Source organism: Narcine bancroftii, chromosome 3 (genome assembly GCF_036971445.1).
Source record: "Narcine bancroftii isolate sNarBan1 chromosome 3, sNarBan1.hap1, whole genome shotgun sequence".
NCBI lineage: Eukaryota > Metazoa > Chordata > Chondrichthyes > Torpediniformes > Narcinidae > Narcine > Narcine bancroftii.
The window spans coordinates 221360111-221381428 of record NC_091471.1 but is presented as its reverse complement, the minus strand read 5'-3'; the positions used below and the strand labels follow the sequence as shown (position 1 = coordinate 221381428).

Below are 21318 nucleotides of genomic sequence, written 5' to 3'. Positions count from 1 at the left end.
CATATGCTAATCCCTTAATTCCAGAAATACGGTAAAATCCCCATTATATGCCACTCAATCAACTGGAAACTCAAACAACCAGCAAGAATGTCAAGAAAATAAATAAATTCATTTAAAAATAAATCAAGTTTTAAATAAAAATTTTAAATTGTAAAAGTAAATGTTCTCCAAAGCAACACCCAACTGTTTGGTGAAAATGGGAGCAACCATTCTGACAGAGGAACACCACGTTTGTGCCCTGCCTGGAGCAGCTGTTTGAACAAAGTTTCAATAAAGTTGTGTTTGAATAAAATGGCAGCACTCAGGATGAAGAGCCAGTTGATGTCGCTCTCTGCTGGGGAGACTCTTCTGAAGTGTTTTCCTATCCCTGCCCAGTAAGAGTATTTATTTTTATTTAGTACATTATTAAATATGGTAAACTTGGGTGAACTTGGGGGTGGTTTATTATGATGGAGGCACGGCTAGTTTCGTGGCTAGTGCAAGGCTGTGACAGCACCAGCAACTGGGGTTCGAATTTAAAGGAAGGTACAAGGGCCTAACTGACATGAGTGTGAAGCTGAGTCAGATTGTGCTGAGGGTCTCACTGGGACTTGAGTGGGGATGATTTGGGTTGCGCTGAGGGCCTGACCAGGCCAATGGCATGGATTGAGTCAGGTTGTCAGCGCAATGGAAGAGGATTAATTATGATGATGGCACGTTTAGCATGGCAGCTAGTGTAATGTTGCCTCAGAATCAGCGACCATGGTTCGAATTTTATAAGTTATGGGATTTAGTTGATTAAATTTTTCATAATTAAAGACAACAATAATGATTTTTTTTCAAATTACTTTACATTTTGCACTGTCTTTAGAATGATGAATTCTTAATGCAGGTGTCTTAGTTAGGCATTGGAAGATTCGAGACTCAGTCAACCGGAAAATTTACATATCCAACACCCACCATCCCTGTAGGTGCAGGATAATGGCAATTCTACTGTATCCTGAATCATCCATAAGAAAACATCTGGCTTTTAATGCGCGAATGTCTCCATGGAATATGATTTGCTCCACCATGACAACAGATACTCTGATATTTTAAAAATAATTGGATATCTTCAAGAAAAAGAGAAAGTGAAAAGTAGAGGATAGAGAAGGCATGCGTGAGAGTGCAAGTTAGAAGAGTGAGTATGTAGGACAGAGGAATAAGCAGGAAAAGGAGCATAAAAGAAAAGAGAGAAGGTGGAGATGTAGAAATTGAGGGAAAGAATGGATAGAGCATTTCTCTAAATATATGCAATTCTTTTTAAGATTACCTGTTTTAAGTTGTTTTTGAATATGTGTACACAAAACTAGAATGCAAGAATACTTAAAAACTGCTAACAGGCATCCACACTCAATTCATTCGCAAAATTGTACAATTTACGAAGGAGGTAATTTCCACCAAAATTCTCATGGCGGAGTGTGGTGATGTGTATTCTCAAAAGAAAATCTGATATATTTGTAGCCGTCCATTCTATTTCTTGTTATAAGGGAGTTGTGTTTATAGATTCTCATTAAAATGAAGAAACATTATTGTTTGTTACACTTCACGAAAGCCCAAGGAAAACCAAGAATTTCTCTTGGATTTTCCCATTGGATAATGCCTGCACTTATAAAACAGGAATAGAACATCAATATGCAAGTTAAAGTATCCCTGGTCGTAAAAGTTTTTGTGTAAATTTACTTCCTCCCCTAAGCTACTTAAATTATAAACTTATAGTTATCAAAGCCAATGAATTCAACAGTGCTGATCTATTAAATTATTCCTATAATTCTACTACCTGGAATAAGCTTTCTTCTGGCCATAGCAGCAGCTCTGTGAGATTCATATTCTACAAATGCAAATCCACGGTTCTTTGTCTTGTCAGTGGCACTAGGATACACAATGACATCAACAACACCTTCAGTAACCTTCTTCATCTCTTCCAAGATTTCTTCCTTTTTTTTCTCTTTTGGGATTGCTCCAATGAACAATCTGCAGTTGTCCAAGCTAACACAGACACCAATAAATTTTCCAGGTCGAATTTCATAATTGTTGAGCATTTTGATTGCATTCTGGGCTTCTTCTCTTGTAGTATACATAACAAATGCATAACCCCTGTTTTCACCACTAAATTCCATCATGAGTCTAAATTCATAAATTTTCCCTGCTCTCTGGAACACAGGTACAAGTTCATCCTCATACATGTCCCGAGGAATCTTTCCTACAAAAACTTCACATCCACGAGGTGGTGGTGGACCCTCCCAACCTGTAAAGAAAATAAAGCTATTATCATTAAGAGAAGTCATGTTCATCAGTAATGGGTTATGAAATAAATTTAAGAATTATGCTTGATTATTATCAGATGCATAAACACAAAATTAGTTACATGATTAATTTTAATGCCGCAAAAAAGCAAATTCAAAGTACACTGGTAAACAAAATAATATTAATATATTTATTTTCAAAACAGTTGTATCCTAAAGTTATTTTGTTCTTTTATCTCTCCAGGCCAGGTACAAACAATAATTTAAGGACGTACACAAGTGACTTTTAAGTTTTCATAAGAACCCAAGAAATAGCATGAGCACTTTCTGCCATTTCATAAAATCACTGCTGATCTGGCCGTGGACCTACCTGCCTTTTCCACATAACCCTTAATTCCTCCACAATGCAAAAATCTATCAAATTTGGTCTTATTGAGGCAGTATGTACTACTTCTCTGGGAGAAGTAGTTCATCCTCAACCCTGTCTTAACTCTACTCTCCTAATCGTGCAGCTATGTCCCCAAGATCTAGTCTCACCTACCAGTGAAAATAACTTTCCTGCCACTACCTTAACTATACATTCCCCTCTTGTTCTTCTGAATTCCAGTGAGTGTTGTCCCAGTTGACTCAATATCTCCTCAAAGGCTCACTCTCTCATCTCTATTATTAACCTGGTGACTTTCTCTGTGCCTCATTCACTGCCAAACTAATGTCATCCAGAAATTGGAGGAGCAATATTTAATATTCTGTCTGGACACCTCCAACTAGATGGCCTTAACATCGATTTCTTTGGTTTCTGCTAGACCACTCCCCGTTCTCTCTCTTCCTTATCCCTCTGTTTACTTTCTTCTAGTTCTCCACACCTTTCCTCTCCATACATAAACCATCCTCGCTCCCTGTTTGCTGTTGTTCCCTCCTTCCCTTACCCACCTATTACCTCTTGCCTATGGGCCTGTACCATATTGTTCAAGTGCCTACCTACATTTTTCTTCGGCCTGAAACTGTTGGTTATGTATCTTGATCTTTGCTATATTAAGAAAAATGTTTGACCTGCTGAGCTTCTCCAGCATTGGGGTTTTACTTTTGACCTTCTTTGTGCTGTCTCTAAAGTCATTACATCCTTTTTCAAGTCAGGAGACCGGAACTGCATATAGTACTCCAGATGTAGCCTCACCTGTACAGTTTCAGCAGAACCTCAGGCACTGAAATTCAATCACTCCAGCAATGAAGGCCAACATTCCATTTGCCTTCTTGATAACCTGTTGCACCTGCAAACCAAACTTTTGCATTTCATGCACAAGTACTCCCAAATCCGACAGCTTGCTGCTACTTCACCATTTAAACAATAAACGGGTCTTCTATTTTGTTCCTTTCAAAGTGGATGACCTTGCATATACAGTAAAATCCTCAGTATTTGGAATTCAAGCAATTGGCAACCCAAGCAACCAGCAAAAAAAAGGAAATAAATAAATAGATTTAAAATAAATAAGAATAAATAAAAATGTAATTAAAGTTTAAAATTGTAAAAGTAAAAGTTCTCCGAAGCAACACACAAGCCCTTGGTGAAGATGGGAGCAAATATTCAGCTAATGGAGCGCCCTGGTCATGGCCTGCCTGCAGTAGCTGTTTGACCAACATTTGAATAAAGTTGCATTTCAATATAATGGCGGCATCCAGGATGAAGAGCCGGCTGATGCTGCTTGTGCCCTGCCTGCAGCAGCTGTTTGAACAAAGTTTGGAAAAGGTTGTGTTTGAATAAAATGGCAGTGCGCAGGATGAAGAGCCGACCGATGTTGCTGGAGCAACTCTCTCAAAGTGTCTCCCACTCCCTGCCTGGTAAGGGTCTTTATCTTCATTAGTACGAAGTATATTAGGCTTTATCTGTAAACTTTGGGGAGTGGGGGATAATTATGATGGCGGCATGGTTAGCGCAACCCTTTAGCAGCTCCAGTGACTGGGCTTCAAATTTAAATTTTGTAAATGACAGGAATTACCTGATTAAAAGTGAACTTTACATAACTAAAGACTACAACACTGATTTTTTTCAAATCACTTTAAATTTTTCACAGACTTTTTTCTTTTGAACTGTTTATTTTTAATGCAGGTGTATTAGTAAGACACTGTAAGAGTATGTCTCAGGCAACCAGAAAATTCGCATATCCAGCATCTGCAATCTCCACAAGTGACAGATACCAGGGATTTTCCTGTATAGGTATGATCATTGTACTCCATCTTCCATAAACTTTCCCACTCACCTAACTTACCTCCAGAACCCCCACATCCTTTCCACAATTTATTTTCCCACTCAATCCAATGTAATCAGCAAAGTTATATACTCTACACTTGAACCCCTCTTCCAAATCATTGATATATTTTGTGAATAGTTGTGGCACAATGATCACCAGCTGTTGCTAAACATAGAATCCCCCATTTATCCCAACATTCTGCTTCCCATTGCTTAACCAATCCTCGATCCATGTTGATGTATTTATTACCTCTAACTCCATGCGCCTTTTTCTTGCATCGTTTATGTTGCACCTTCTGGAAATCCAACTACACAGCTACACTGTTCCCCTCTATCCATGACACTCAAACATTTTCAGTAAATTTGGCCAACATGACCTACCCTTCCTGACACATGCTGTCTGACCGATAGAACTTCTATTCAAATGTTTTGCGATTTCTTCCTTAATGATAGCTTTGAGAATTTTCCTGATTACAGACAAAAAGGCAACTGGCCATGGAACCTGCCTTTTGCCTATTTCCTTTTTTAAGCAGTGGCATGATATTTGCTGTCTTCTAATCTTTTGGACCCATCCAAAGCCCAAAGAATTTTGATAAATCACCACAAATGCTTCTGCCATAACTTCCATTTCTTTCAGAACTCTGGTATGTATTTCATGATGACCAGGAGACTTATCTACCTTTAGACCTACTAATTTGATCAGCGCTACCTGTCATGTCAGGAATTATATCTAGTTCCTCACCTCCCATTACATCAAAATGTAACCCTTTGCCTTGTTAGACTGACCTCGGCCTTTTCCATATTACCTAATATTAATTCCTCTTTCTCATCTTCCAAGAGGCTTTTATCCACCTTAGTCCTCTTTAAATGATTATAGAAACATAGAAAACTTACAGCACAATACAGGTCCTTCGGCTCACAAAGTTGTGCTGAGCATGTCCTGACATTAGAAATTATTAGGCTTTCCCATAGCCCTCTATTTTTCTAAGCTCCATGTACCTATCCAAAAGTCTCTTCAAGGACCCTATCGTATCCATCTCCATTACTGTTGCTGGCAGCCCATTCCATGCACCCTCCACTCTGCATAAAAAAAAAACCAAAATAAAAACTTACCACTGACTTCTCCTCTGCACCTACTCCCCCAGCATATCAAACCCATGTCCTTGTGTGGCAACCATTTCAGCCCTGGGAAAAAGACTATTTACACGATCAATGCCTCCCATCATCTTAAACACCTCTTTCAGGTCACCTCTCATCCTCCACCGCTCCAAGAAGTAAAGGTCCAATTCACTTAATCTGTTTTCATAAGGCATGCTTCCTAAACCAGGCAACATCCTTGTAACTCTCCTCTGCACCCTTTCGATGGCTTCCACACCCTTCTGGTAGTGAGGTGACCAGAACTACACACAGTACTCTTAGTGGAGTTTGATCAGGGTCCTATATAGCTGCAACATTACCTCTCGGCTCCTAAATTCAATTCCACGATTAAAGGCGGCCAATATACCATATTCCTTCTTAACCACAGAATCAACCTGCACAGCTGCTTTGAGTGTCCTGTGGACTCAGAACCCAAGATCATCATAACTTTTATTGTCTGCTTTTATATTTTGTGCTAGTTTTCTTTCATAATCTATATTTCTTTCTTTAACGCTTGCATAATTATTATTTGTTGCTTTTTAAAGTTTTCCCAATCTTCCGGTTTCTCTCTACTCTAGGCAACTTTGTATGCCTTTTTTAAGCTCCTTACCTTTAAAGTCCTTGTTTTTAAAAGGATTACAATTTTGTGAGCACTGACCCTGAAAGCCTTCCACTTTTCCTCAATCGTCCCACCATATAGTCTGTGTTCCTGGTCTACTCTAGCCAACTCCTACCTCATGCCATTGTTGTCTCCTTTGTTAGGCATAAAGGCACTGATTTTAGATCAAACTATTGCATCCTCCATTTGTATGATAAATTCATTTGTACTATGATCACTCTTTCCAAGAGGAGCCCCAACAACATGATCATTAATTTAATCTGTTTTATTGCATAGAACCAAATCTAAGATGGCAAGTTCCCCTGCTGATTCAGTAACCTTCTGCTCAAGAAAACTTTGACAGATGCATTCTAGATTACCTCAACCAACCTGATTCACCCAATCTATGTGCAAATTAAAGTTCTCCATAACTACTGTTCCATTCTTCAATGCATCAAAGATGCATTAGCTGGGGGCGTGGTAAGATGGCATAGAAGAAAGACCTGTGTTCCACCTTTCCCCAGCTGGATAATTAAATACTCGATTTTAAAAAGTATAAAAGTGGTTAAAAATAATATTTACAGTTTTTTGAATAACAGTGATTCACCATGACTACCAATATGAAGAAATCTAAAACTCAACTTCAGAAGAACAGTGTAGATGATCTGAGGCTTACCTGTACAGCTGAATCTACGGAGTCGTTGTTGGGCACCTCCAAGCCTCAGAGGACTCCTGCCTGTTCAAGCTTGACCTCGGCACCGATCCTGCAGTCGCAAGATGGCGCCGGCACTGTGGTGAGTTGGGTCATAGCTGACCCGAATGCATGTGAAGCCATGCACGTGGGCGGCCTGACCGACAAAGGGGCTCATGAGCCTGCGACATTGCTGGGTGGCCCAGGGACGCACAGTGTAGCATCACACGAAGCTCCTGTGCATCCGACAGTTCTGCTGGGCATGTGCAGGGTATCCCGGGTCCATGACCTTTTGGAGAAAGTGTGGGCTGTGGGGATGCCTGAGCGCTGGAGCCGGCGTCAGGGTGTCCAAACCCGCAACCGCACAGTCAAAGGACCTATGGTGTCTGAAGGAGAAGAAGTACTTACCTTATTGGAATTTGCCCAGGAGAAGGAGCCCGTAGTTAAAGAAGGTAGACCTCAAAAAGTGGCTACGGAATCTGGATTGGACTCAGTGTTCTCTGATTTGGAAGAGATTGCTTCCCAAATGGATAATATGTCAAAACAAATGTCAACTCAAATGACCCAAGTATTTATGGAGGTGAAAACAAAAATGATTATTTTGTGTGATGAAATGTCAACTATGAAACAAGAAATGACTGTAGTTAAGAGTGATATTAACAGATGCATAAAAATCTGTTGATATTGTACAAGATAATTTTAAAAAAAAATTGAAACAGCCTTTTCAGAATGTCAAAATCAGGTGGAACACAATAGAGAAAAAATGGAAAAAGTGGAAGGTTCTTTTGTAGATTGAGGGATTCAAAGAAGGGATTTATTGAAGAAGATTGACTCATTGGAAAATCAAAGCCGGAGAAATAATGTGAAAATAGTTGGTCTTCCAGGGGACTTTGAAGGTTCTGATCCAATAAAACTTTTTAAGCATTGGATCCCAGAGGTACTGGGTAAAGAGCTTTATTCTAAAGGTTTGGAACTGGATCAGGCCCATAGAGGGTTGAGGAAAAAACCACTTCCAGGACAAACACCAAGGACGGTCTTGATTCGTTGTTTGATATATCAAGATAGAGAAATGATTTTACGAATGGCAGTACAGAAAGTGTGGCAGAGTCAATCTCCATTAATGATTCAAAATAATAGTTTTTTTTATGCTGATGTGTGTTAAGAGGTTATTAGTAGACGACGGGAATTTAATTCGGCTAAAGATGTCTTATGGCGAAAGGGCTAGAAGTTTGCTTTTCGTTATCCTGCAATTTTGAAGGTTTTTTAGGGAAACTTTGAATCTCAATTTTTTGAGAATGATCACACCTTGGTTTTTGCTAATTCATTGCCAGAATTGCAAAGAAATGGGCAGTCTTCACCATCATCTCCTAAGAGAAGGGTAAATGGAAATAGGAATGGGTATGGAAAGAATGGAAAGAAAGAAGAGCTGACACAAAGTCTTCTTGAGATTGAAGATCCGGAACAATCATTGGGCTTGGAATCATTGGGTTGAATATTTACTATATTTGATTGTTCTTAATTACATAATGAATATGTATCTGGCTGGAGAGGTGGATGAAACTGAAAGCTTTGACTGTCATTTACCCCTAGTGGGTTTACCATACCCAGATTTTAAGGGTGTTACTACTTTCGGGTGGTTTTTAAAAATATTTTTTTGGGTTTTTTTAAATTAAAAAAAAATTGTTTATTGAGCAGAGGGTTTTTTTTGTTTTTGAAGAATTATAAAGGGCAGCATTATTTTATAGAGTGTAAATATATTAGTAGTTAATAAAAAATGTCTACTTTGAATTTTGCAACTTTTAATGTTCAGGGATTAAATAATCAAATTAAATGAAAGAAGGTATTAGCTTATATATAAAAACAATGAAAATTGATATTGCCTTTTTACATGAAACACATTTGACCAAAAAGGAACATTTGAAATTGAAAAGAGATTGGGTTGGACATGTGTTTTCTTCTTCTTTTAATTCTAAGGCACGAGGGGTGGCAATTTTGATTCATAAAAAAATTATCATTTGAATTAGAATCTTCAGAGGGCAATGTTGGTAGAGTTTTACGGGTGAATTGTAAAATTTTTGCTGAATCTTGGACTTTGCTTAATCTTTATGTGCCTAATATAGATAATGAGCTGTTTATTTCAGAAGTTAATGAAAATATTTTAGTTGGGGGAGATTTTAATTGTGTTTTGGAACCTTTATTGGACAGAAACCCAAAGAGTATAAGGAAATCAAAGACTGCAATACAAATCAATGCGTTGATGAAAGATTTAAATCTGGTAGATATTTGGAGAAAGGTTAATCCTACAGAGAAAGATTTTTCTTTTTATTCATCACAACATGATTCATTTTCTAGGATTGATTTTTTTTGGTATCAGCACACCTACAGGGTAGAGCACTGCAAGCTGAATATAAAAGTAGAGTTCTATCAGACCACTCATTATTACTTTTTTCCTGTGAAAGTTCAAAAGTTGTACCTTCGACGTATAGATGGAGGTTTAATGCAATGTTATTGAAAAAAACAGAGTTTGTTACTTTTGTTAAAGAGCATATTTCTGTATTTTTGACTGAAAATATTAATTCTGTGGATAGTCATTTTGTAGTATGGGACCCGTTAAAAGCTTATTTGAGGGGACAGGTTATTAGTTATTCTACAAAAGTTAAGAAACAACATATAGCAGAAAGTTTAATGTTGGAAAATCAAATTGGTGAGTTAGAGAAAGATTTTCAGAAATATGTGACTGAAGACAAAAAAGCTGCATTAGCAAAATTGAAATTACACTATAATACTTTACAAACTTATCAGTTTGAGCATTTAATTAATCAAACTAAACAATATTATTATGAGTTGGGAGAAAGAGCTCATAAGGTACTTGCTTGGCAATTGAAAGCTGAACAGGCATCTTGGACTATTAATGCCATTAAAAAGAATTCAATAATTACTGATAAGCCTCAGGAAATTAATGATCAGTTTTATACATTCTATCAAAACTTATATACTTCTGAGGGGAAACAGGATAATGGTTCTATTGGATCTTATTTATCTAAATTAATGTTACCAGTATTAGATGAGAAAGACATTCAGTAATTGGAATCTCCATTTACAGATTTTGAAATCAAGGAAGCTATACAGGAAATACCAAATGGAAAGTCCCAAGGGGATGATGGATTTCCTGTGGAATTTAATTTTTTTAATGATGAATTATCTAATGTATTTCGAGATGTGTTAAAACAAGTTACTGAAGAACAGAAGCTTCTGGAATCTTGTTCAAGTGCTTTAATAATTGTTATTCCAAAAAAAGATAGAGATTCATTAAAAGTGTCTTCATATAGACCTTTTTCTTTATTAAATGTACATCATAAAATTATAGCCAATCTATTAGCTAATAGACTTGCTACGTACATGATACATACTTATCAAACAAGTTTTATTAAGAATAGAAATGCATGCAGGAGTCACATGATGGAACAGTGGTCGGTCGGGAAAACCAGCACTCTCCAGGAATAAAAGTTAGGAAAAAGCAAAGCATAATGAAAATAAAATATAAGAAATAGAAGATAAAGATACAGAGAAGAGAAAGAAGATGGCTCCCAAGAAGGAGAAAATAAAAGCAACTGGTTAAAAAAGTAGAAAAGTCGCTGTAATGGAGGATTAAAACCATGTACCCAGATGCTTTTTGCTTATGTGGAACTGACGACACTGTTGGTCACCTTACTTTCAGAACTAGCAGATGTAATTAAACTCAGCCATGGGGACTTATCTGAAGATACACTTTGAAATGGAATTCCACTGTGAGGCCCAGGGAAAGCAGTTGTCAAATGCAACACTCTGAAATTGACGAATTGGTCACAACCTGTCTTGCTCGAGAAGTTTTAATAACTCTTTGTATCTACGAGATAAACCAGGAAATCATAACATCCTGGTTCCATAATAATTAATCTTCTAAATTGTAGAATATAATGTTCAGTTTTGATTTTGACTGACAAATATTAGAAGGAGTAGGTGCATGATTAATTGTTTTTGGGGTATATAAGCCTGTGGTCCTGCTGCTGAAGTTTAGACTCTCCGAAGGAAGAACTGCCAGAGTCCGAGCAACGTCCCGGTCGGGGGAGGTGGAGAAGCTGCTACCAGCACCCTGACAACCTACTACAAGTGTGCAGTCGTTGCCTCGCTTCGGCAGTTGGGACCAGTCCAAGCATTGATAAGTATAGTTGGGAAGGGCTTGCATATTGTAGTGTGAAATCAGCTTTTGAATCAGTAATAAACATTTGTATAAACTGAACTGCTCTCGGTGTGTGTGTCTATTTTCTTTTGGTAGCTCAAACACTGTGAGCAATCTAAAATGAACAAAATGAGAGGTATAAGTTTACCCAAGACAGTCGCTGGAGAAGATAGGACAAAAACTTAACTGCATGAAGGAAAAGATGCTGTAGTGGTGAGGAGCGCCTGACCCTTGAGGTCAGTACATGCCCTGCGGAGTCGCAACCCACCAGCCTGTGCACTACAAAAATGGCTTTCGGAGCCAAACAAAAGTGCGCAACTGCGCAATCAAAGGAGAAAGAGGACACTGGCAGGAGGGGAGCTCAGCAGAGCAGCGGGCTGTCACAGAGCAAACAGCTGAGGGATGCCCAACACCAGGGTACTCAGCTGGAGGATGAGGAAGCCAGTAGAAGTGGGAGCAATGAAACAGATGAGGGAGATAGACGGAAGGATGACCAACAAGAAGATCAACGTCAGGAAGCACAACAGACGAGCAGCCCAGGAGAGGAGGACCAGCAACAAGAGGCCAAACAAGCAGCTCATCAGGAAAAAACAGAAGAGACACAGACACAAAGAAGAGAAGAAGACACAAACACAGATACAGACACAGAAGAAGAGGAAGAAGAAGACAAAATCTTCACAGAATCTTTTGAACAACAAATGAGATCATTAAAAGAATGGTTATCAGAGTTTAACGCAATTAAACGGAAAATGAAAAGAACAGAAGATAAAATGCAAAGGTTAGAACTGGTAATGACAGAAATAGGGAAAAGAGTAGAGAATGTGGAAGAGCGGGAAATGGCTGTAGAAATGGAAGTAAATGACTTGAGAAAAATTGGAAGAAAGTGACAAAAAATTAAAGAGACACAAGAGTTGTTATCTCAGAAAATTGATATATTGGAAAATTATAGTAGGCAAAACAACAAAAATAGTGGGTCTGAAGGAGGGTGAAGAAGGCACAGATATGAAGGAATTTATAAAAAGATGAATCCCAAAGGTCCTGGGAATGACAGAAATGCAGGAAGAAATGGAAATGGAAATAGAAAGGGCACACAGAGCATTAGCACTAAAACCACAGGCACATCAAAAACCAAGATCCATCTTAGTAAAATTTTTGAGATACACAACAAGAGAAAATATACTGGAACAGGCAAGGAATAAAGTTAGAGAAGATAATAAACCATTGGAATACAAGGGTCAAAAAATATTTTTTTTACCCAGACATAAGTTTTGAACTCTTAAAGAGGAGGAAGGAGTTTAAAATCGATTTTATGGAAAAAAGGTTACAAATTCATATTAAGGCATCCAGCCATGCTTAAAATATTTATACCCAGGGAGCAAAACAGACTGTTCTCGGATCCAGAGAAAGCAGAAGAATTTGCAGAACATTTACAGGAAAGGAGAAGAGATGAAAAGATGTAACAAGAATGAAGAACGGCGATAAAGTATATATAAAGATGTAAAAACAATGTCCATGTAAAGAACTAAAGAGGTAAAAGAGAAGGGAAGGAAGGGAGTAAGAAGGGGGGAAAAAGAGAGAGAGCTTTGTTACATGTGTTTAAAAAAAGTGTTTTCTGGAGAGGGTTGAGTGGAGGGGGAATAACCGTCACTGCAAAATCAGTTGACACTGCGAACAAGATCACAATCCAAATGAAAAGGGGAGTTGTGGTTGCCTGGCAAGAGATATGGGGAAACTCAGAGAGGGGGGGAACTTTTGGGGTCAATGTATTAATGGATGTGGGAATTCAAAAGCTAGAGGTGTAGCCATACTAGTTAACAAAAATGTACCAATCAAAATAGAGGTGGAAATAATAGATCCAGCAGGGAGGTATGCAATGATAACGTGTCGGATATACTCAGAATTTTGGAATTTGCTCAATATATATGCGCCTAATGAGGAGCATCAAAAGTTTATGCAGGATACTTTTTTGAAGATTGCAGACACACAAGGAAATATATTGCTCGGAACGGATTTTAACCTTAATTTGGTCCCAATGTGGGATAAAACTGGACAAAAGACAAATAAGAAGAATAAAGTAGCCAAATTTATGGTTAAATCAATGCAGGAAATGAAACTTATGGATATATGGAGGAGGAAAATCCCAAGAGAGAAGGAATTTTCATATTATTTGAGAAGGCACAAAACTTACTCAAGGATTGATATGTTTTTGTTGTCAGCCCATATCAAGGGAGAGTCACGAAAACTGAGTATAAAGCTAGACTACTATCAGATCATTCACCCCTATTATTAGCAATAGAACTGGAGGACATCCCACCAAGAACATATAGATGGAGGTTAAACTCCATGCTATTTAAAAGACAGGAATTTAGGGAGTTTATTGAACGCCAAATTAAAACATGGTTTGAAATAAACACAGGATCAGTGAAAGACAAATTTATATTATGGGACACAATGAAAGCCTTCATTAGAGGGCAGATAATAAGTTATAAGATGAAAAAGGATTACAATCAGGAAATAGAGCAGTTGGAAAGGGAGATAGTAAGCACAGTAAAGGGGTTAGTAAAAAGGGATGATATAATGAAAAGGAGAGAATTGGTGGACAAAAAAATTAAATACGAAACATTACAAACATACAAGTTGGAGAAGAACATAATGAAAACAAAGCAATAGTATTACAAACTGGGAGAAAAACACACAAAATATTAGCCTTGCAACTTAAAACAGATCAAGCTAAAAGAACGATACTGGCATCAATTAAAAAGGACAAACAAATTACATATAATCCAACAGAGATTAATGAAAATTTTAAGGAATTTTATGAACAATTGTATGAAACTGAGAACGAAAGGAAAGATGACAAAATAGAGGAATTTTTTTAGCTAAAACTGAATTGCCGAAATTGTAAGAAGAGGAACAAAACAAACTGATAAACCATTTGAAATAGAGGATATATTAAAAAAAATGCCGAACAATAAAACACCAGGAGAGGATGGATTTCCCATAGAATTCTATGAAACATTTAAAGAGTTATTAATTCCTCCTCTCCTAGAAGTAATGAACCAGATAGAAGAAACACAAAACTTGGCAGATTCATGTAAGACAGAATAATTACAGTAATACCAAAGACGGGGAAGGAGCCATTAACACCAGCATCATATAGACTAATATCTCTACTTAACTCAGATGATAAGATAATAGTGAAATTATTAGCAAACAGATTGGCTGATTGTGTACTGAAAATAGTAAAACAAGATTAAACTGGATTTATTAAAAAAATGATGAACAGCGGACAATGTCTGCAAATGTATTAATCTAATCCAGGCAGTTCAAGGAAATAAGAAACCAAAGGTGGCTGTTGCTCTAGATGCAGAAAAAGCCTTTGACAGAGTAGAATGGAATTACTTATTTCAAGTATTACAGAAGTTCAATTTATCAGAAAAATATATAAATTGGATTAAAGCATTGTATAATTGGTGAAGGTAACAGTAAATGGATATGTATCCAGTCACTTTAAATTAAGTAGGTCAACTAGACAGGGATGTCCACTATCACCCTCATTGTTCGCCTTATCAAAAGAATCTTTGGCAGAACTGATAAGAATAGAAAATAAAATAAAAGGGATAAAAATAAAGGAGAAAGAGTATAAAATCAGCTTATTTGCAGATGACATCATAGTATACCTAACAAAACCAGAGGTATCAGTAAAAAAATTACATATGAAATTGAAGGAATATGGAGAAATATCGGGGTACAAGATCAACGCAAATAAAAGTGAAGTGATGCCAATGAGTAATGCGGAGTATACAGAATTTTAAAAATAATCACCATTTAAATGGCAAGCACAAGCAATCTGATACCTAGGTATCAGGTTAGATAATAACTTAAGCCACTTGTACAAGCTAAATTATCAGCCACTAATAAAGAAATTGCAGGAAGACTTAGAACATTGGAAAGAATTTCAGCTAATGTTGATAAGGAGAGTAAACTGCATTAAAATGAACATGTTCCCAAGCATACAATACTTATTGCAAACGTTACCAATTCCTTTAAGAGAAAACATTCTTTAAGGAACGAAAGAGAATAATAAGGAAATTCTTGTAGAAAGGGAGGAATCCAAGGGTAGCGTTAGATAAATTAGCAGAGAGGTATAATCAAGGTGGTTTGCAGTTACCAAATTTTAGAAATTATTATAGAGCCCCACAATTAAGGTATTTATCAGATTTTTACCAGACAGGGGAAAAACCAGACTGGACTAAGATAGAACTGGATAAAATAGGGGAAAAGAAACCAGAACATATACTTTATAAGTGGGATGAAAAGCTACTGCAATATAACAACTCACCAGTACTGCATCATTTACTTAATACATGGAAGAAGATCCACTTAGAAAGGAAAATAACGAATGATCAAATACCAAAATTACTATTGATGCAAAATCCGCTAATCCCTTTTACAATAGAAAACCTTTCCTTTAGAGAATGGGAGAGAAAAGGAATCAATAGAATAGAAAATTGTTTTTTGGGAAATAATTTATTAACATTTGAACAGTTGAAATACAAATATGGAATGACTCATGGTACAATCTTTGCATATCATCAATTGAAAGGTTATTTAAAGGATAAATTGGGAAACAGCTTGAGATTACCTGAAAGAAGCAGATTTGAATATGTGATTACAGACACAATGATAATTAAAAGATTTATAACCAACATGTACACTGCAAGATAAGGAAAATGAAATAAACTATAAACCTCAGCAGAAGTGGGAAAAGGATCTAAACATAAAGATAAAAAATGAAGTATGGGAAAAGTTATGTTCTAGAACTATGAAGAATACAATAAACTCAAGGTTATGCATGATACAGTATATTTGGTTACACAGGGTATATATATTACTCCTCAAAAATTAGAAAAATGAGACTCAACATTATCAGATAGATGTTTTCGCTGTAAGAAGGAAATTGGAACAACATTACATGCAACTTGGGCATGTACGAAAGTAAATACATTTTGCTAAGAATTAAATCAGATATTAAATAAAATTACAAAGAATAACATACCAAAAAAAACAGAGATACTTCTTTTAAGTAACATAAGAAGTAGAGAGTTAGGCCTCAAATTGGATTAAGTTCAAAAAAAATTCATTATGATAGCCTTAGTGATAGCAAAAAAATGTATAATGTCAACTTGGAAAATGGAAGAGAGGCATGAGTATAAAGCAATGGTACATGGAAATGAATAAATGTATTCCATTGGAAAAAAATAACATACAATTTAAAAAATAAAGTCACAATGTTTGAACAAATTTTGGAACCATACATGGAACATATCAGAGAGAGCTTGCCTACGACCTCCATCCCCTAAAATGAGAATGAAAATGATAAGAAGACAAAACGACTAGATTCAGTGTGTAATAAATAGATGACACGTTTTTCTTGTTTATTTTCCTTTGTGTGAAGATATTGTTTTATGGTTTTACTGTATTGTAAATGTTGAATATTTATGGGTTTTGGAGAGGGGTGGGTAAAGGGGAGGGAGGGAGGGAAAGGGGGAAAAAAGGGGAGAAAAGACCATTGTGTAAATTTAATGAGAAACGTTTGTACATATTTTGGTTGATATGGTTCATAGTGCAAAAAATTTTAAAAATTATAAAAAAAGAATAGAAATGCATCAGGTAATATTCTTCGATTAATTACTTTGGTCAATGCATACCAAAATCAGCCGAACCATCTTGGTTGCACAAGATGCAGAAAGGGCTTTTGAGTGGGATTTTTTATTTAAGGTGTTAGAAAAGTTTAAATTCAGCCCTTTTTTTATTGGTTGGGTTAAAGCTTTATATATGAACCCGATTGCTAGGGTGGTGATAAATGGACAGATTTCTTTACTATTTAGGTTGACTTGTTCAACTCGGCAGGGCTGTCCATTGTCACCAGCCTTATTTGCGTTGACTATTGAACCATTAGCTCAGACTATTAGGCAAAATGATGAAATTAGTGGGGGGGGGGGGGGGGTGAAGGCTATGAATGAAGAATATAAGATTAATTTATTTTCAGATGATGTATTGATATATTTGACAGAACCGGAACGGTAGTTGAAGCAGTTACAAGAGTGTTTGTCGAAATTTGGAGAACTGTCAGGATATAAAGTTAATTGGGATAAAAGTGAAATTTTACTGGTTGGAGTAGGAGATTATTCAGAATTTTAAATTATTACAAAATTAAAGTGGACAAATAAAATTAAATATTTAGGTGTGTTTGGAGACATTAATTATCAGTCATTGTATCAGTTAAATTCTGTGCCTATAATAAAATGGATTAAAGCAGATTTTATTAAGTGGAAAGATCTTCCATTAACTTTGATTAGTAGGGTCAATTGTATTAAAATGAATATTTTCCCCCAAATTCAATATTTATTTCAGTCAATACCTTGTTTACTTTCAAAAGGTTTATTTCAGGATTTAAATAAGGTAGTGTGGGAGTTTTTATGGAAAGGTAAATTAGCTCGAGTGGCATTGTATAAACTTACATGGAAATATGCATTAGGTAGAGGTAGACTTCAGTGACCACATTTTCAAAATTATTATGAAGTGGCCCAGTTGAAGTTTATTAGCAGGTTGATGGATCTAGATCAACCTCCTAGCTGAGCTAAGGTGGAAATTGTGTGTATCTCTGAGGTTGAATACATTAATTTATATTTTGCTGGAACTTGAATTTGTTACAGGAATATAATATGCCAGTATTGAAAAATTTGTTAAAGATCTGGATTTTAAAAAATAGGGTTTGGGATCAGAAGATAAATTTTATCAATTTTAATTCCATTGCATAATAATCAGCTTATTTATTTTTCAATGTTTAATAATTATTTAAAGAGTTGGGATTTTAAGGGTATAAAGACAATACAGGATTGTTTTGAAGAGGGACAATTTCTTTTAATCAATTGAGAGAGAGATTTAATATATCTGTAAATTCTTTGTTTGTGTATTACCAAATTCTTCTTTGGCTTGGCTTCGCGGACGAAGATTTATGGAGGGGGTAAATGTCCACGTCAGCTGCAGGCTCGTTTGCAGCTGACAAGTCCGATGCGGGACAGGCAGACACGGTTGCAGCGGTTGCAGGGAAAAATTGGTTGGTTGGGGTTGGGTGTTGGGTTTTTCCTCCTTTGCCTTTTGTCAGTGAGGTGGGCTCTGCGGTCTTCTTCAAAGGAGGTTGCTGCCCACCAAACTGTGAGGCCCCAAGATGCACGGTTTAAGGTGATATCAGCCCACTGGCGGTGGTCAATGTGGCAGGCTCCAAGAGATTTCTTTAGGCAGTCCTTGTACCTTTTCTTTGGTGCACCTCTGTCACGGTGGCCAGTGGAGAGCTCGCCATATAACACGATCTTGGGAAGGCGATGGTCCTCCATTCTGGAGACGTGACCCACCCAGCGCAGCTGGATCTTCAGCAGCGTGGACTCGATGCTGTCGACCTCTGCCATCTCGAGTACTTCGACGTTAGGGATGAAAGCGCTCCAATGAATGTTGAGGATGGAGCGGAGACAACGCTGGTGGAAGCGTTCTAGGAGCCGTAGGTGACGCCGGTAGAGGACCCATGATTCAAATTATCCAAAAATGATCCAAATTAGAGCCTTGGTAAAGGATAATTATGGTAGAGAGATGAATTTACCTACTTTGTCGAGATTTGAGTCTTTGATTTCCTCTGTACCAAAGAAGGGTTATATTTCAGTTATTTATAATTTGTTACAAGATAATATGGATAAACCGGATTGGGAAAAATCTAAACTTAAATGGGAGAGTGATTTAGTGTTTATTTTTCTTGAAGATGATTGGGCAGGTATATGTCAGGACAATGTAATCAAATTGACTAATGTAAGATATGGAATGGTTAATTATAATTTTTTACATCAATTATATTTGACTCCGGAGAAACTGAAAAAATATGGGTTTAGTAATTCAGACTTATGTTTTAGATTCATGTATTGGAACTTTTTTACATGCTGTTTGGACTTGTGTTAAAGTTCAACCATTTTGGCAAGGAATTAAAGTAGTTTAAATTAAAATAAATTAAACTTTAAATTACCATTAGACCCAACGATTTTCTTGTTGGGTAATTTGATTTCTTTGAGGGGATTGGGTTTGGATAAAATTCAAATTGCTTTTGTACGTTTGGTGCTATCAGTAGTACGTAAATGTGTTGCGAGTACTTGAAAAGACAATACTGAGATTAATATACTACGTTGGCAAAATGAATTGAAAACTTGTTTTGTTATGGAAAAAATTACCCATAATTTACATGATAATTATTCCTTTTTTGTTAGCAAATGGTCTCCGTATTTGGAATATATGCATTTAGATATACTTTGAATTGTTCTTAACATTTATAATTTTTTTTATATATAATTTATATTTTTGGTTCCCCTTAAGGGAGCTAGCTTAAGGGGTGGGAGGGTGGGTTTGGAATTTTATTTTTAATTTTATTTTATTTCTTTGGGATTTTTGGGTCTTTTTCTTGTTTTTCATATAAAAATCTGCGTAAAAATCAATTTTTGATGATTACTAGATTGTATGTTATATTTTTTCTATCTTTAAATAAAGTTTGAAAAAAAGATTTATTAGCTGTCCCACTGTAATGTTATTATTTGATGGCCTATAGACTACTTATAGCAACTTCTATCCAATAAATAGTTGCTTGAAGGCTGTGAGACACCTATTAGTGAGACATTTGTAATTGGTTTCATTACAAGTCCAGATATATTATTTAACATGTAAACTTGAAATTATCTTCTTTAACACTGACATGAAATATTCATAAATAATATCTGCACTGATGCTCCATGAATACAGGGTAACATTAGTGCTAACGGTCAACTAAAGTTATGGTAATCTCACTCACCCTTTTTCTATATTGCCGCCATGTTTAATATATATTATTTAAACTCCTGATTTGCGCTCTTTCCCACAGCGCATGCTCCTACTGGCATTACAACACCCGAATGCACTGTGCATGCTCCTGGAACCATGCATGCGCATAACAACAAAGATGGCCTCTGAAAGTAAAACAAACCGAAGACACCTCCGATAACCACACAGGGACCCACAGGACACTGACCTAGCAAGGTAAATAAATTCTTTACACAGGGCCCTTTTTTGGCACCTACAATACTGGTCCATAATTATTATAATAAAACAAAATGTATTAAAATAATAATTACAAGTAATACAAATAACAAATAAAACTTATAACATTCAAACTTTATACAGATCTTCTTTCTTCACATAGCCTAGAAAAAGAGTGATCTTTACCACCACTCTGGATCAATAAAGTCTGTAACCTGTATAGTATGTAAACAAGAAAATAAAGCTAATTTGTACTTAACAAAGTTCTTTGCCACCAGAATCTTTGAGTTAAAATGTCGATCAGTTGACCTCAAATCTTCCTCAGACAAAACAGACACAGCTTTCCCTTTGAGTTTAACGTGAGATGTTGTTTGACTTTTTTCCTTTCTTCAGCATTCTGCTTTATTTTAGTCAACCTCTATCTGTAGCTTTCGCTCAGTCACTTATCACTGGATTCATTTTCATCCTTTTGAAATCCAGTTTCAGTTTCAACTACAAAGTTAAAATCTTTCCTTCACTGTTTTCATTATTTTCTAATATTTCCAAACCCTTTTTCAACATTTTTTCTCTAAATACAATTTCATCAAATTGTCAGTTACACGTTCCTTTATTCCATCAGTGCAATTTTCTGTGTTCACCAGTTTTACAGCATGTTGTGAGAAGTCTTCATTATCTTCGCCAGCTGTTATCTCTGAACTACAAAACCTTTCAAATTTGTTCTCAGTCTTTTGTTTAGTCCTGCTTATGGATTCAATTACACAGGAATAATCACCAGCAGTATTTGCATTATCTTCTAATACTTCATTTTCATCCATTTCTGATGAAAATAATTCATTCAATATTGTTTCAGATACCTTATTTCAGATTTTTTTTTCACATTGATCTGTTTTCTTTTCTTCAGAAGTGAATTTCTTATTTACAGTCTTTTGCTGTTCTCATAACTCATTAACTTTCATAACCAAAATCCTGTTAGCACTTGTCTTTAACTGTTCCTGAACAATATAATCATTTCTATCTAAAGATCTATTAACTGTCCAATCAAGCCTAGTTTTA

The 21318-nt window shown here is 36.2% G+C and overlaps 1 protein-coding gene across 5 annotated transcripts in view; it reads right to left on the bottom strand.

Annotated features, from left to right (window-relative positions):
* Positions 1-21318, bottom strand: part of rbm46 (RNA binding motif protein 46) — a 62148-nt gene that overhangs the window by 11582 nt on the left and 29248 nt on the right. For all 5 annotated transcript variants that reach the window (XM_069926693.1, XM_069926691.1, XM_069926694.1 and 2 more), the window contains exon 3: positions 1799-2266. In XM_069926693.1, the coding sequence (XP_069782794.1) occupies positions 1799-2266 (468 nt within the window). The remainder of the gene's footprint in view (positions 1-1798; positions 2267-21318) is intronic.